Source organism: Nycticebus coucang, chromosome 14 (genome assembly GCF_027406575.1).
Source record: "Nycticebus coucang isolate mNycCou1 chromosome 14, mNycCou1.pri, whole genome shotgun sequence".
Lineage (NCBI taxonomy): Eukaryota > Metazoa > Chordata > Mammalia > Primates > Lorisidae > Nycticebus > Nycticebus coucang.
Window position 1 is genome coordinate 36,467,305 of NC_069793.1, and position 17,475 is coordinate 36,484,779.

General features: G+C 36.5%; 1 protein-coding gene across 1 annotated transcript in view; it reads right to left on the bottom strand.

The window, feature by feature from the left end:
• Nucleotides 1-1,046: 1,046 nt before the first annotated feature.
• The window catches only part of METTL15 (methyltransferase like 15), a 216,986-nt gene continuing 200,557 nt past the window's right edge, over nucleotides 1,047-17,475 (bottom strand). Inside the window, exon 7 of the mRNA XM_053561593.1 lies at nucleotides 1,047-2,847. Coding sequence (XP_053417568.1) covers nucleotides 2,402-2,847 — 446 coding nt within the window. The 3' untranslated portion in view covers nucleotides 1,047-2,401. The remainder of the gene's footprint in view (nucleotides 2,848-17,475) is intronic.

Here is a 17,475-nt window from a genome sequence, read left to right on the forward strand (position 1 = left end):
GAACTCAAACATATTAGCAAGAAAAGAACAAGTGATCCCATCTCAGGGTGGGCAAAGGACTTGAAGAGAAACTTCTCTAAAGAAGAGAGACACATGATCTACAGACACATGATAAAAAGCTCATCATCCTTAATCATCAGAGAAAGGCAAATCAAAACTACTTTGAGACATCACCTAACCCCAGTAAGAGTAGCCCACATAACAAAATCCCAAAACCAGAGATGGTAGCCTGAATGTGGAGAAAAGGGCACACTTCTACACTGCTGGTAAGAATGCACACTAATACGTTCCTTCGGGAAGGATGTTTGGAAAATACTTAGAGATCTAAAAATAGACCTGCCATTCGATTCTATAATTCCTTTACTAGGTATATACCCAGAAGACCAAAAATCACCATATAACAATAGAACAATATAACAATTATGCAGCCCAATTCATAATTGCTAAGTCATGGAAGAAGCCCAAGTGCCCCTCGAACTACAAATGGACTAGCAAATTGTGGTACATGTATACCATGGAATATTATGGAGCCTTAAAGAAAGATGGAGACTTTACCTCTTTCATGCTTACATGGATGGAGCTGGAACATATTCTTCTTAGCAAAGTATCTCAAGAATTGAAGAAAAAGTATCCAATGTACTCAGCCCCACTACGAAGCTAATTTATAGCTTTCATATGTAGGCTATAACCCAACTATAGCACAAAGATATGGGCAAAGGGCCAAGGGAAGAGAAAAGAGGGGGAGGTCACGGTGGAGGGAAGGTAATGGGTGGGGCCACACCTATGGTGCATCTTAGAATGGGTATAGGTGAAACTTACTAAATGCAGAATAGAAATGTCTGCATACAATAACTAAGAAAATGCCATGAAGGCTACGTTGAACAGTTTGATGAGAATATTTCAGATTGTATATGAAACCAGCACATTGTATCCCTTGATTGCACAAATGTACATAGCTATGATTTAACAATAAAAAAAGTAAAAAAGATAATAAAAGTTGATCTGATGGTTTGAGAAAAAAATGAAAAAAAAATGCAAGGTTCTGATCAGAGATTTTATTTACTAGAGTCATTCTGGGCTAATGAGGGATCAAGGAGCGGGGAGGAAGAAGAAGGGTGGGGGGGTGTCACGGTGTATGGTACACCTCTTGGGGGCCGAGATACAATTATAAGAGGGACTTTACCTAACAACTGCTATCAGTGTAACCTAATTCTTTGTACCCTCAATGATTTCAAACAAACAAACAAACAAAAAAAAAAATAGGTACAATTGACATTAAATATAAGTTTTGTGAAACAATGCTCCATGAGAATTCTATAGTTTTATTTTACAATACCTAAAAAAACTGGCCCATATCACATTTAAAAACACCTTTAAAATGACATATAATTTCCATAATGAAATTTTTCAATATAATGCATTGTAAGACAAATATTTAACAATTTAAAATTTGTGTAAAGTCTAGATTTGAAAAAGGCATAGTAATTAATTATTCACAACTGGGGAAATTAAAATTCATTCTATGATGATTATTAATTATTTGATCCAAAGGACGTCTGTTGCAAATTTTAATATCTAAATTCAGAAATTAGGGCACGCAAATATGACTATAATATCTTTCTCTTTATATACTGAGTTTATATATTTAGATAAATACAACATAGTATTCTTTTTTTATTTTTTAATTTCTTGGCCAGAGAAAGGATTGCATTTCAAAACTTAAATATAAAGGCCAGGAACAGCAGCTCAAATTTGTAATCCCAGCACTCTGGGAGGTTGAGGTGGGAGGATTGCTTGAGTTCAGGAGTTCAAGACTAGCCTGAACAAAAGTGAGACTCCATCTCTACTAAAAATAGAAAAAAATTAGCAAATTAGCCAGGCGTGGGGGCATGTTGGCATGTTAGCTGAGTGTGGTGGTGCCCTATAGTCCCAGCTACTTGGGAAACTGAGGCAGGAGGAATGCTTGAGCTCAGGTATTTGAAGTTGCAGTGAGCTATGATGACACCCCTGCACTCTCGCCAGCACAACAGAATAAGAATCAGTCTCAATAAAAAAAAAAGTTAAATATAATGCAAAGATAAACACATTTTGCTGCTGCTTCCTGAGTTGAACTTTCTGTGTAATGGTAATATTTCCTAATTTATTTTTGAGAAAAACCATACTGCTAATTGCCATCAATTTCCAGACTGTCCCACACTTAAAACAATATTAAGCCATTCAGAACATCACAAGGAAAAAAAATTAGAGAAAATGTGAAGAAAACTTAAAGAATAAGATGTGGTAACTGTGACAATTTTTTTTTTTTTTGCAGTTTTTGGCCAGGGCTGGGCTTGAGCACGCCACCTCCGGGATATAGGGCTGGCACCCTACTCCTTTGAGCCACAGGCTTTGCCCGTTACTGTCATAATTTGATAGCTGCTCTAAGCTTGGCTGAGCGCCCTCTGGGGTTATCCTGTACGTCCTTATTTTCTGGGGTAAGTACCTTTTTGTGTATCAATTCCCACATTAAAGGAGCTTTATTTATAGAGACTCCTTCCTTGTTTTCACGACCTGAACACAATTTTGATTTTCTTATTACCTTCTGTCTAACACTTAGGTTAAACCTTTCCGTCAGGCTTATTCCAAGCAAGAATCGTTTGATGATGCGATCCTCTAGTGAATGGAAGGAGAGGGCAACAAGACGACCACCAGGTCTCAGAAACTTCTGAGCTGTCTTCAGTCCTGTGTTGAGTTCATTGAGCTCATTATTCACAAATATGCGAAGGGCTTGGAAAGTCTTGGTAGCAATATGGGTAGATCGCTGTAGCAGGTCTTTTCGTGCATAAATAGCAGAGGGAGGAAAGGCACCTAGGGATAGATTTTATAAAGACAGAAAAAGAGGACAAGTAATATTAATATGTTCCACTGTAAATCTAATGAGTTATGTTATGTGTGTGCATGTTTAAGGAACTAAGTATTCTCAGAAAATTGTGGCATTTCATTCATACTTCCCTCTTTTATTTCCAAGCATTTTTCCAAAGTTTAAAACTATGTGTTAAAAATGCCTTTCATAACTCATAAGGATAATGAGAGTTGAACAAACAGCAAAGGAAGAGAAAGGGTAGACAAATATTTGAAGAAATAATAACAAAAAATATTTCAACTTTGGTGAAAAAAATTGACTCATAGCTACAAGAAGCTCGATGAACCACAAATAGAATAAATAAAGAAGGCTACACATAGGCACATCATAATCAAACTACTACTGCCAAAGCTAACAAGATAAATCACAACAACAGCAAAAAGCCCCTACATTACATAAAGAAGAAAAATGTCATTACTAGCTAATTTTCACTAGCGCAATGGATACTAGCCCATAAGATACTGAAATAACATTCATAGTGCTGAGAGCAAAAATCTATTTTCCACTAAAACAATTATTTAAAATTAAAAGTTCGAAGACATTTTCAAGTAAATAAAAGTGAGAAAATCCATTGCCACGATGTCTACATTTAAGAAATGCTAAAGGAAATATTTCATGCTGAAATAAAATGACACCAGGTGATAACATGGATGTACAGAAAGGAATAAAAAGGTAAGGACGTATATAAAAAACTCAGAGCTAATATAAGACTCAATGGTGAAAGAATGAAAGATTTCCCTCTATGCTTAAGAGCAAGACAATGCTTCCACTTCTATTCAACACAGAACTAGCATAATTCACAATGTGAAGAAGTGGAATTAACTCAAGTGCCCATCATTGCATGAGTGGATTAATAAAATGTGGTACATGTACATCATGGAGTACTACTCAGCCATTAAACAACTGGTGAACTAATACCTTCTGTAACAATCTAGATGGAACTAGAGACCATTCTAACTGAAGTAGCACAAGGATGGAAAAACAAACACCACATGTACTCACTATTAAATTGGAACTAATTGATCAATACCCATGTGCACATGTGGTAGTAAAAATTAAGGGAAAGTAAGCAGGTGGGAGGGGACAGGAATGAAGGAAAAATTTACAATGGGTACAATGCACAGTATCTGGATGATGGGCACACTTATAACTTTGACTCAAACTGTACAAAGGCCACTCACCTAACCAAAACATTTGTACCACTGTCATATTCTGAATTTTTTTTTTTTTTTGTGGTTTTTGGCCGGGGCTGGGTTTGAATCTGCCACCTCCGGCATATGGGACCGGCGCCCTACTCACTGAGCCACAAGCGCGGCCCTTGAATTTTTTTTTTAAACTGGCAAAATTAGCCTAAGAAAATAGAAGGAAGAAAACAATAAAGAACCAAAATCAGTAAAATAGAAAACAGTAAAATAGCACTAGTTTACAGTAAGTAAGATGACCAAGCAGTACAAAAAAAAGAAGGAATGAGTTCTAGTTAGAGCAATCAGACAAGAAAAAGCAAAAGAGGACAATCAGATTAGAAAGAAAATAGTAAAATTATCTGTTTGGAGATGACAGGATCTTATATACAGAAAATCCTAAATTATACACACATATGCAAACTATTAGAAATAATAAAGTAATTCAGCTAAGTAATGATAGAAAATTAACACACAAAAATCAGTTGTTTCTATATATAAGAAACAATCATGAACATTAAGAAAATAATTCCATTCACAATAGCATGAACTAATTAGGAACAAGTTAGCAAAAGGAGTGCAAAACTTTTGCTTTGAAAGCTAAAAACATGGGTGGCGCCTGTGGCTCAGTAGGTAAGGGCGCCGGACCCATATGCCGAGGGTGGCGGGTTCAAACCCGGACCCAGCTGAACTGCAACCAAAAAATAGCTGGGCGTTGTGGCGGGCGCCTGTAGTCCCAGCTGCTTGGGAGGCTGAGGCAAGAGAATCGCTGAAGCCCAAGAGTTGGAGGTTGCTGTGAGCTGTGTGATGCCACGGCACTCTACCGAGGGCTATAAAGTGAGACTCTGTCTCTACAAAAAAAAAAAGAAAGCTAAAAACATTTTGGGAAGAATTAAATAGACCTATTTAAACAGCAAAACATTCCATGTTCTAGGATAGGGAGATTTAACATTACTGATGAGATGGCAATATTACCCAAACTGATCTAAGATTCCATGTAATTTCCTATTAGAATTCCAGCTAACTTCTTGGTACAAACTGAGACCTGACTCTAAAATTCATATAGAATTGCAAGGGAATAAAAATAGCCCAAATAATCTGGGGGGAGAAAAAAAGTAAAACTCACACTTAAGAATTTCAAAACTCAGTACAAAGCAGTGGTAATCAAGACAGTGTAGCACTGGGATAAAAATAGCCTTAGGGATCAATGGAATATAACATAATTTAGAATGAAGAAATAAATCCATACACATACGGCCACATGATTTTTGAGAAGGGTGCCAAAACCAACTAGGGGAAATCTTTTGAACAAATGTTGCTAGGAAAACTGAGGAGCAACATGCGAAAGAAAGGAGTTCGACTCTTTATCTCACCATCACCTACAAAGATTAACTCACATGAATCAAAAACCTAACATAAGAGCACAAACTATAAAACTTATAAAAAAAAAAAAATAGGTATAGGCTTGGTGCCCACAGCACAGCTCCAGCCACATACACCGAGTCTGGCAGGTTCGAACCTGGCCTGGGCCAGCTAAAACAATGACAACTGCAACAAAAAATAGGCAGGCATTATGGCGGGCACCTGTAGTCCCAGCTACTTGGGAGGCTGAGGCAAGAGAATCGCTTAAGCCCAAGAGTTTGAGGTTGCTGTGAGCTATGACACCACAGCATTCTACCCAGGGCGACATAGTGAGACTCTGTTATAAAAAACAAACAAACAAACAAACAAAACGGTATAAATCTTCACAACTTTGAACATGTCAAAAGATTCTTACGTATGACACCAAAATTATGATCAAAAGAAAAAAACTGGATAAGTAAGATTTCATCAAAATTAAAGCCTTTGTCCTTGGCTGACCCAAGGGCAGTGGTGTTTACCACTAATTGATCACAATCAGTTACAGATTCCATTGTTCCTTGTCCACTCTCACTGCTTCACTTGACTAGTCTCAAAAAAAACAACAAAAAATAAACATAAAACAAAAAAACTTTGTCTTTCGAAGGGCACCTTTTCAAGAATTGAAAGGGCAATGATAAAAACATTAGCAAATCATATATCTAAGGAGGGATTTGAGTATAGAATATATAAAAAAACTGTCACAATATTAGTTAAAAAAAGAAATAGAATAAACTACAGAATGACATATGTATATTATTTATATATTTTAAAATATGCACATCAAAACAGATACGCCCCATCTAGTTTCATAATTAACAAAAAATCATGATTTTTAAATAAATCAATATATATAACTTTTCTTAAACTTATAATTACCGGCATATAAACATGAATTAAAGCATAGTAGTCAAGGGATTTATTCAGACATTTTCTTTGATTTAGGAGCATATTCCTACAGAATATGTTTTCAGTACAAATTTCCTATGAATGAAGAACTGAAAATATGACTATAATCCAGTTACTTGAGTCTCCTTAGTATTACAGAAAAGTAAATTATATAAGGCTGGCGCTTTACATAATTCTGAGTTCACATCTCAGTAATATTTATAACTGATAAGCAAAGTACAGACATGCCCAATTAATTTTCTTTGGGAGCTAGACCAGGGAAGAGTCTGGAGCTACATTGTACATGTACCAGAGAGGTGAAAATCTGGTTATTTAAAATTAACCAAATCAGTATAACTAACTTAATCAAAAACAAAATGTCAGTGTCAAAATTGAACAGGGAATTTAGCTTCTTTCTATTTGCTACTGAGTTCCCTCCATTTTCCAGGAAAAGAGAGTGGGCTATTAGAAATGTGTTTCAGAGTATTCTAAGGATCTAAACAAACATGCAACTATTCGTACTTTGGAGCTTGGATTTAGAGGAAGCTTCAGAAAGGTTGCTGGATTCTTAATCCTGTATGATTCAAACTTTACATAATTCAAAACTAATTTTCTCAAGGGAGAAATGTGATATAAAATACATATAATATACATTTATTTTCATGTAAAATGGGAAATAGTACTTTATATAGCACAAGTACTATAAGATGCTTGAGATTTATTAGTGTAAAAAAAATTTTTTTTTTTTGAGACAGTCTTACTATGTTGCCTTTAGTAGAGTGCCTCCGCATCACAGCTCACAGCAACCTCAAACTCTTGGGCTTAAGTGATTCTCTTGCCTCAGCCTCCCAAGTAGCTGGGAATACAGGCGCCCACCACAATGCCTGGCTGTTTTGTTTTTTTGTTGCAGTTGTCATTGTTAATTGGCAGGCCTGGGCCAGGTTTGAACCTGCCAGCCCAGTGTATGTGGCTGGTGCCCCAGCCACTGAGCTATAGGCACCGACCCCTTGAAAAAATTCTTAACATTATCTCTAATATTTTGTAGAAATTAAAAGCATGGTTCAACATGGTAACTGCTCAGGTTTGTTAACATTTTATTACAGAACTTCTAAATTCATGAAATAATAGAAAGGCAGAGAGCTTAATAAATATTTGCATGATATTATCATTGAATACATTTTTAAAAATTAATGAAAGTAGGTAAGTTTCATAACAAAATAACAACAAAAATAATGTCTGAAATTATCACACAAGTTCTAATAGAAACAACAGCCTTGGTTCATTTAACATGACCAAGTATGGTAGCCATTTCTGTTTACAAGCTAAAATGGCACCTTCTTATGCCAACAGTATAGACACAATGCACAATTTATTTGGTCAGCTAGCTGTGAAATCATGAGATTCCTAACTAATTATTTTAATTTGAGAGAATTTGTTATTTCAAAGTATTTACACAAAGTGTGATATATTATTAACATTTCCCGTAACACAATTTTGAGTTTAAATAAATAAATCATATTCACATTAAGTCTGTGCATAATATATGTGGGTCATTACAAAAGTTTTGAGATACACAAAAAACAAGAAATATAAAATCCGTGTAGACAGAAACAAATGAAGTCCTCCCAGAGATACAAATAAGCCAAACAAGTTGAAACGTGCATGGGTGAATCAGAAAGGATGCTATTGAGGGACTTAACCTAACCAAAAAAAAAAAAAAAAAGAAAGAAAGAAAGATGCTGTAGAATATGTTTCTTAGAAGTGAAATAATGAACCATAACACAGTCTGTCTCAAAACTTTCATAGTGACCCCATGTATATGAATCTGTAGCTGACAAATTAATATCACTATAATTATTATTATTACTATTTTTATTTTGAGGCAGAGTCTCACTCTGACAGCCTGGGTAGAGTGCCATGGCATCGTAGCTCATAGCAACCTGAAACTCCGGGGTTCGATTGATCCTCCTACCTCAGCCTCCCAAGTAGTTGGGAATACAGGCAGCCACCACAGTGCCTCTACAATTTTTCTGTTTTTTAGTAGAGACAGGAGTCTCATTCTTGCTCAGGCTGGTCTCTAACTCCTGAACTCAGGTGATCCACCTGCCATGGGCTCTCAGAGTACTAGGATTACAGGTGTGAGCCACTGCACCCAGCCAAAATCTCTGCAATTAGACAAAGTTTCTTTATAATGTCTAATTAGACTTGGTCAATGTCATAAAGTCATGGAGAATGGACATAAAAGCTTATTATTATAGCTGAACCTCTGTAAGTTGACCATCCAAGGGACTGTAACAAACTGATTAAGATATGGAGATGGGCCAGGTGCAGTGGCCCACGCCTGTAATCCTAGTACTCTGGGGGCCATGGCAGGTAGATGGCTTGAGCAGCTTGAAGACCAGCCGAAGCAAAAAGTAAGACCCCATCTCTACTAAAAATAGAAAAATTGAGGCAAGAGGATTGCTTGAGCCCAAGGTGGAGTTTACTGTGAGCTATGACACCACAGCATTCTACCCAGGGCAATAGTTTGAGACTCCGTCTCAGAAAAAAAAAAAGATATGGGGGTGGTCAACCCAAGGAACAAGGCCTACTGTACTGATATTTACATGCACTTTACATTCTTGTACAGCTCTTATTAGAGAATATCATACAGAATCATACATAGCCAAAATACCATAAAATCACAAAAAACAGTATCATACAAAACCAATAAATTTACTGTTTTCTCATGGTTTAATCGTCTTTCTGAAGAAAGAGTCAGTCTTGGTCTGTTTCTTATTCTTATTACAAATGTAAGTAGAGAAAGCACTCTCAATGCTGGCTATACTACTCAGCGTACTTGGGCATTTTTCCATAGCAAATGACATCAGCTGCATTATCAGATGCCTGACATCCTCTTATTTTGAAGTCTACAATTTCTGTGTCACCCTCACTTGCTTCTTCCAGTTCATGAGCTTCTTCATGTACTTTTATGCTGGTCAATATTGCTTGGAAAATTGCTTTTAGGTCAGGTTCATTATGCCACCTCATCATCCATTGCCAACAAAACCTTCAAAATCTACTCCTTCGAATTCTGCTATGGGAAATGGACTGATGGGGTCAAAACATCACGATAACCTTCTTGAAAATCTTCTGTACTGTTTCTGGTTGAACTTTATTCCACGCAGAACTGATCCAGAGGACAGCATCCAGAGTGTTAAGTGATACAGCAGATGAAGGTGGTTCCATAGTTGGAACACAGGTTTGTGTTTTATTAATGACCCACTGCAAGAGCTGGACTCAGTGGTACATTTTAAATGTTTTGATGATAGCTTCATAAGGAGTTTGGATTTTTGAGGTCATGTTAGGAGACAAGAATTACGGTGTCACGTCTGTGAGATGATTCACTTGCAGGTAGCAAAGATAGTTGTCTACCATGAGTAAAATAAACCATTTCTTCTTTTCCATTTCTTTGTTAATATCCTTTACTCACTCTTCACAAAGGGCACCAGTCATCCATGTGCATTGTTTGATATCCAAGTGATGGGAAGTCTCTGGGCTTCGAGTTCTTGAATGCGTGTGGCTTTGTTGATTTGCCAATCACCAAGGTCATTAGTTTCTCTTTGGTTGACCTAGCACAAAGCAGACTGTAAGATGTTCTTTGGGAAGTTTTCTGCTCTTACATTTGTCACCCTTCATGGCAAGGCTCCTGTCAGGCATTGGCTTGAAGAAAGTCTGTATTTTCAGTATTAAAGATGTCATTGGCGAAGTCCAGAATTTCTGATAAACTCTTCCACAATTTCTACTGCAATTTCACTGGATTTGCCACACAAGATTTTCTGAGACATCTTGTGTTGCAGTTTAAATTTCTTCAGCCAACCACTTGATGCTTGGAAATCTGCCACACTAAATTCTTGTGTGAATTTTTTAGCAACTTCTTGGATCACTGGTCTGGAGATTTAGACATTAATTGCCCTCATTTGTTTGAACTAGCTTAATGTAGCTTCATTGAAGGAAGTTTTTCTCCATTTCCACTATATGTCTCCACTTTCCTTACCATATCTCCCCAAGTACTCACGTTGTTACTGAAAATTCAGCACTTGTACCCAGAAGCCACTTCAGAAAAACAGGGACAAGAAGTTTGAAGAGAAGTTTATTAATCTGGTGGTAAGTGCTAGCAGACTCAACTCAAAAATAGTAGCATCCTCCTTCTGAACAGGAGCACCAAGCTTTTAAAGGTTCTAATTAATCCCATAATCCCATTTTGGGCTAAGACAATTTTGTGGCCTCTGCCTGGATTAATCCCATCTTCAGCTAATAAGATCGTGTGGTCTCCACCCAGATAATTCCCTTGAGCTACCTCCTACCACACAAAGAAAAGACCTTCCTCTACTCATCTTGAGCACTGGCTTGAAGCAGGGAGTTATGAAGAGACAGAAACCACTTTTACTGCTCCCTCTTTTTTTTCTTCTTTTTTATTTTATTTTATATTTTACGAGACTGGACCTTGCTCTTGTTTCAACTGGTCTGGAACTCCCAAGCTCAGGCGATCCACCAGCCTCAGCCTCCCAAAGTACTAGGATTACAGGCATGAGTCACCACACCCAGCTACCTCTCCTACTTCCCCCTACCCAGCCCATTCTCTGTTAACAATGTTTACATTTTTGGATGTTGCTAATTTTGGTATCCCTAATACCAGAATTTCCCCTACCTTTCTTTGCTGCCTTCCAGAAGATGTAAGAGATCAATTTTTTCTTTCAAAGTCAGCTCTTTGAGTTCTTTTGGGTTATCATGACTCAATTAACTGTAAATTTATTTAGTAATTATAGCATGTAAATTCTTCCTCAACATGTGATAAATAAGAAGACATTAGGCCTAATCCAACATGCAGTAATAATAAAATATGAAAAAAAAAGGCTTTATACTAAAAAATATATCAGAAAGCAAGGGTCAGGGTTCTCTTAGGTATGCACAGACTAGGTAAAAACATTTGCCCCACATCATCAAGAAAAGATTATTAAAAACCATAACAGATTCAATGCCTAAAGATATGCTAGATGCTGAATTAGGCCCTAGGGAGAAAAATATTAATAACACACAGTCCTTGCCCTTGAGGATCTCACTGTTTTGCAATCCTGTTTCACCTCTTTCTCATCTTCCATATCCTGTTATCAAAAATAGAAACTCATCCCTCTCCTTTTCCATTTCCTGAATTTAATCATAGAATCTAGTATGGCTAATTCATTTGATTAAGGAATAGAGTAGATAAGCTGAAAATATGGTCTCAATCACAATTTGGGTCATTTGGTTTGGTGATGAGAGAAAAATCACTTTTTTGTCTTTTATAGTTCATCAGTTGACACCGGACCAATGTACATTACTTCTAAGTGGTAAGAGGTGTGCTTACCCCTCATATAGGACTTACCACACACTACTGTATTTACTGGTTTACTTGTCTGTCTCTCTTCACTTGACTGATCTCCTAGTGAACAGGAACTATTTCCTGTTCACTTTTTATGTCCCTGTCTCTTACTTGACAGAGAACCATACGATTTTTTAACTCTGACTACACATCATTCTCCTATACTATTTTTGACAAAAATGCTTGGCCCCACTCCAGCAGTAGAGTTTTGGGGGGTTAATTACTCAGGAATCCTAACTTTTAAAAAGCTTCACAAAGAATTTTGACATGCAGCCAAGATTAAAAATTACTTCAGAAAACAATAAATATTTGTTGAAAAGATAATAGATAATGAATAAAAAAATAGATAAATTAACAAATAAAATCCCAGGACCAATAGTACAGTTTCATCCACATCATCAAGTGAAATATAAAGAAAATAATAACTCAAGCATATCAGTGAATGACTAAATGAAGGGTGTCATATTTTAGTCACAGAAAACAATATGAACAGAATTTTGAAATAATGTCACGATAGTACTCTATGTACTTTTTGCTGAATGTGTTTGTGGGCATCAAATTATGATTTTAATGGGGCCATTGAACTCTCAAATTTGCCAGGAATTTCATTGTCTCAATACAACTGATCACATGTATTTAATTATGCCTGATAATCATTGAGAATGCCCTTAGTTAATTAATCTTTTACACATGCAATAGAGCACCTGCAAATAATTTTAACCTCAGGAAATGCAAGCTTGGAATCCTTTATTATCTGAAACAGCAAATTTCCAAGGTAAACTTTTTTTTTCACGTATTACTTTTGCAGAATAAAATGAGATATGAGAATGTAATAGCAAAATTGGGAAATTTATTTTTTAAAGAATCATTAACATCTTCAGTGATTTAATTTTAAATTCCTCCCCAAAGATTAATGCTTAATATTAAGATTTAATGTAAGCTTTATTTCACTTAACGAGATCCTAAACCACAAATTTTCTTTCTTTTTTTTTTTTTTTTTTGAGACAGAGTCTTACTATGTCACCCTTGGTAGAGTGCCATGATGTTAAAGCTTACAGCAACCTCAAACTCTTAGGCTTAAGTGATTCTCTTGCCTCAGCCTCCCAAGTAGCTGGGACTACAGGTGCTCGCCACGATGCTTGGCTATATTTTGGTTGTAGCTGTCACTGTTGTTTAGCTGGCCTAGGCTAAACCCTGGTTCAAACCCACCAGACTCGGTGTATGTCGCCAGCGCCCTACTCACTGAGCTACAGGTGCCTGCCCACAAATTTTCTCAATATTTCAAACCAGCAAAACTGTTTTCCTTCTTAACACTTTAAAACAGAAAAATTATGTAAGTAAACTGACTAAAAAAGGAAATATGATGTTTTCAAGTTAAGTACACTTTAAAAAAATGTACATTTAAAAGCATATATTTAACCTAATATGAGATAAGGAGTTCTAATTTCAATATAATTATTTTTTTGAGACAGTTTTACTTTGTCACCCTCGGTAGAGTGCTGTGGCACCATTGCTTACAGCAACCTCAAACTTGGGCTCAAGCCATCCTCTTGCCTCAGCCTCCCAAGTAGCTGAGACTACAGGTGCCCACCACAACACCCAGCTATATCTATATATCTATAGCTATCTATATATATCTGTATATCTATAGCTATCTATATATATCTATATATATATATTTTTGTAGTTGTCATTATTGTTTAGCAGGCTCAGGCTGGGTTTGAACTCCCCCCCACCCCCCAGCCCTCGTATATGTGGCCAGAGCCCTACCCACTGAGCTATGGGCACGGACCAAAGTAGAATTGTTTTTTTGTTTGTTTGTTTTTTCTTTTGCCTTGTTTTAGTAGGCCAGATTCAAACCTGTCACCCTCAGTGCATGGGGCCAGTGCTCTAACTGTTGAGTTATGGGCGCCCACACAATGCCCAACTATTTTTAAATATGTTGTCTCACTCTTGCTTAGGCTGGTCTCCAACTCATGAGCTTAAGCAATCCACCTCCGTAGGATTCCCAAGAGTGCTAGGATTACAGGCGTGAGCCACAGTGTCTGGCCATTTCGATATAATTTTAAGACATTATTTGGCACTTATCACTTTCATAGTAATACTGGGAAAATTCACAACAGAAGAAATGAACCCTAGGTAGCTATGCAATAAAATTGTTACTGTTTTGCTTCATTAGAGGCACTCCATTCTCACATTCTGGATTGGGTTTGTTATTTTAAGTCCCTGACAAGTTTCATATCCTTTCTCTTTCCTTTCTCAGATCAGCAAATTCTGATGGATCTGTATCTGGGATGTATGCAGAACCTCATCACTTCTTACTGACTTCATTACTATCACTCTAGTAGCCACTGTCATCTTTTCCACACAGCCATCAGACTGATCCTTTTAACACAAAAATTCAGTCATGACTCTCCACTATTCAACATCTTCCGTCTTTTTCTATCATCTCAAAGAAAACTGAAGTTCTTACACTGGCCAAAAGTCCTTATGTGATATCCACCCTGACTCTTACTGCCTCCATTTCTCTGTCCCGGAACCACAGCACACCTAGGTCCTTTGGCCTGGACCTGCGAGGTCTTCCTTCACACACACACGGAGGGCTTATTCACTAGTTCTCGTCTCCAGCATCAAAGAATTAGAAAGGTAGTTTCTGCCTATGTCTTAGCACCATATCACCATCACTAGTTCCCTTACTTTGTTTTATTTTTCTCCACTAAAGGGGCAAATATTTGTTTATCATCTATTTTCCTCTACTAGAATATATACTCAGGGAAAACTGAGACTATTTTTGTTCACTGTTATGAGTCCTTGGCAGCAAAAATGTTGGTGGATTGAAAGAAATGATTACATCTGTAAAGTTTACAAACATGGTTATTGTTTAAAAAAAAAGCAAAAGTAAATATTATCAATTGTATATGAAGTAAATTGTTAATGTCACTACTCCTTAAATTCTGCCTCAAGAAGCAACCAAGATGAATAGCACCTTTTTTCCCTTGATATACCTATAAGAAAATGTATATATAAAAGTATGTATGTTTTTTTTTAATAGGAAGGGAATTGATCTGTGACTTACTTTTACTCATGTCACTTTAAAAAAATAATTCCAGTTACACAGATGCATTATAATTCATTTCATTTGTTCATTGAACAAATATTTATAGTGTTAAGCACAAAACCAGCCATTTGAGAATATAACATTAAGAGAGAGGTGGTCTCTGGTGAAACTCATGTTGCCAACACAGCAAGAATATTTAGGATGTTTTTTTATTTTTGCTACCACAAAAAATGTTGTAGTAAGCATGTGAGCTGCACTTTAAAAATTTCTACATAGCAATAAAGACTCTACAGAGTAAAATGACAGCTGCAATCTAGAAAAGATATTTGCAACTCTATATAAATCTCTTATGTCTGTAGAATCAGATTTGTTAGGTCAAAGGGTACTTATGGTCATTTAAATTTGGATCAATAATTCTAACTTTACCCTCTAAAAAAGATTATCCCAATATACCTTCATCAGTAGCATCCTATGTATGAGAGAGCCCATCTCCCCACCTCCTTACCAGTACTAGAAATTATCACTCTTTAATCATGACCAGTTTATAGTAGGTAAACTATAGCTTCCTGCTGTTTGAATTTGCACTTCTTTGGCAATTGGTAGGGTTGGGCATCTTCTCAAATTTAATAGCCATTTGATTCCAGCTATAAACTGCTTAAATAAATCCTTTGTCCATGTTCTTGATTTGATGTTGCTCTTTTCTTTACTGATCTGGAAGAGTGACTTGTAAAATACAGATATTAATCCTTTGTCTCTTATACACAGATGAAAATGTTTCCCAGACTATGATATATTTTAATTATGTTGAGTTTTGGCCATATTAAAAATGTTTAAAATTTGGGTGGCACCTGTGGCTCAAAGGAGTAGGGCGCCGGCCCCATATGCCAGAGGTGGTGGGTTCAAACCCAGCCCTGGCCAAAAACTGCAAAAAAAAGAAAAGAAAAAAATAATAATTTTATATAGATCTTTTTTCATGTGGTTTTCAGTTTTATCAAGTTTAGGCAGACTCTCTCCACTCCAAGATTACAGATTGGTTAGGTATATTTCTATATACCTAACTATGATTGTTTAGGTATATTTCTTATTTTATTTCTTACATTTAAATATTTAATCCACATAAAATTTACATTTTAGTATGGCACAAGTTGGAATCTGACGTTATTTCTTTAAAACTACATTGCCAATTATCCTGTATTCTAAATAGTACATTCTTTCCCTGCTCATTTTTGCAGGGCTACATTGATCACACACTACATTTCTAGACACAGATGGATCTGCTTCTGGATCCTCAACTGTGTTCCACTGATGCTTTTCTCTATTTGCCTGCCTATACCAGATTATTCTGCTTACTGATATTGCACCTTTTTCCTAGTACCACATTTTGCCATGTATAATGCACACTTTTTGCTCACATTTTTGAGGGAAAAAATAAGGATGTGCATTATACATGGGTAGTACTAATTTTGTATCCATATAAATGTTTTTAACTCTTTTATTTATGTTTATGCATTAAAAGTGTAATCCCAGAAAGCAGTAATGGTATCCACATGCAAAATAACACTCTGAAGTATGACAATCAGTTTTGTTGATCTAAAGATGAACTTGTAATGAAAGCACTTTTGGCCAATGAAGAGCAAAGTATTTCTCTTCCTAAATCTTAGGTCGGATTTAGCAATCTAGCTAATATTTTTATAAAAATTATTGGAAAATCTCTTGTAAAATGTTGAAATGGTATTCATACACTGCACACTGCAAGCTTTAAACTCACAGTTATTAAATATGCGAAAAAGTATGGCAATAGAGCTGTTGAGAGATACTTTGGACCTCTTCCCACAGTGTCATCAGATTGTGGAGGCAACAGGAAGAATAGGTTCTTTAGATGCCAGGACAGAAGAAGGCTATGTGTGGGAAACATCCAAAGTGGCCAGATGTGTAGCAGGAAGAGAAGACCTGGATTTTGGAGAGGCATCAAACTGGAGGAGAGAAGGTTTGAGCAAGAGGATATAAAAAAAACTGGCCCCAAACTTCCAGCAGCTTATAAGAATCAAGTTTTGGAATTTTATTCCTATGTTATCAATCCTCAAAAGACTTACAAATTTGAGCTGTCTCAAACTGCCAATATGGATGAGGTCCCACTCACAACTGATGTACCATACAACAGAACTGTGGATGTCAAAGGAGCAAAGATTGTGGGTGTTAAACTAGTGGATGTGAGAAAACACAGTTCACTATTTTTCTAGCCTATTGTGTAGAAGGGACAAAGCTACCACATGTGATCATCTTTAAAAGAAAAGCATTTCCAAAAGAGAAGATTCCAAGTGGAGTTATTGTCCATGTGCATGAAAAAAGACATGAATGAAGGCATGAAAATCTGGACTGACAAAGTTTAGTCATGAAAGCATGAAAGATTAATTAAAAAACCATCTTTGTTTTTGATCCTTTCAAAGCCCATGTTACACAAAGTTTAAAAGCAATTGCTGCGGACTTGAAAACCAACTTGCTGTGATACCTGCTGGGCTAACCAGCCAACAGCAAGCTCTTGATGTGTCAGTAAATAGGCCCTAAAGGCCCTAATGAAGAAAGAGTGGACATCGCAGATACAGTCAGCTGGTAACGATTTTACAAGGAAGCATTCATCACCCAGGTT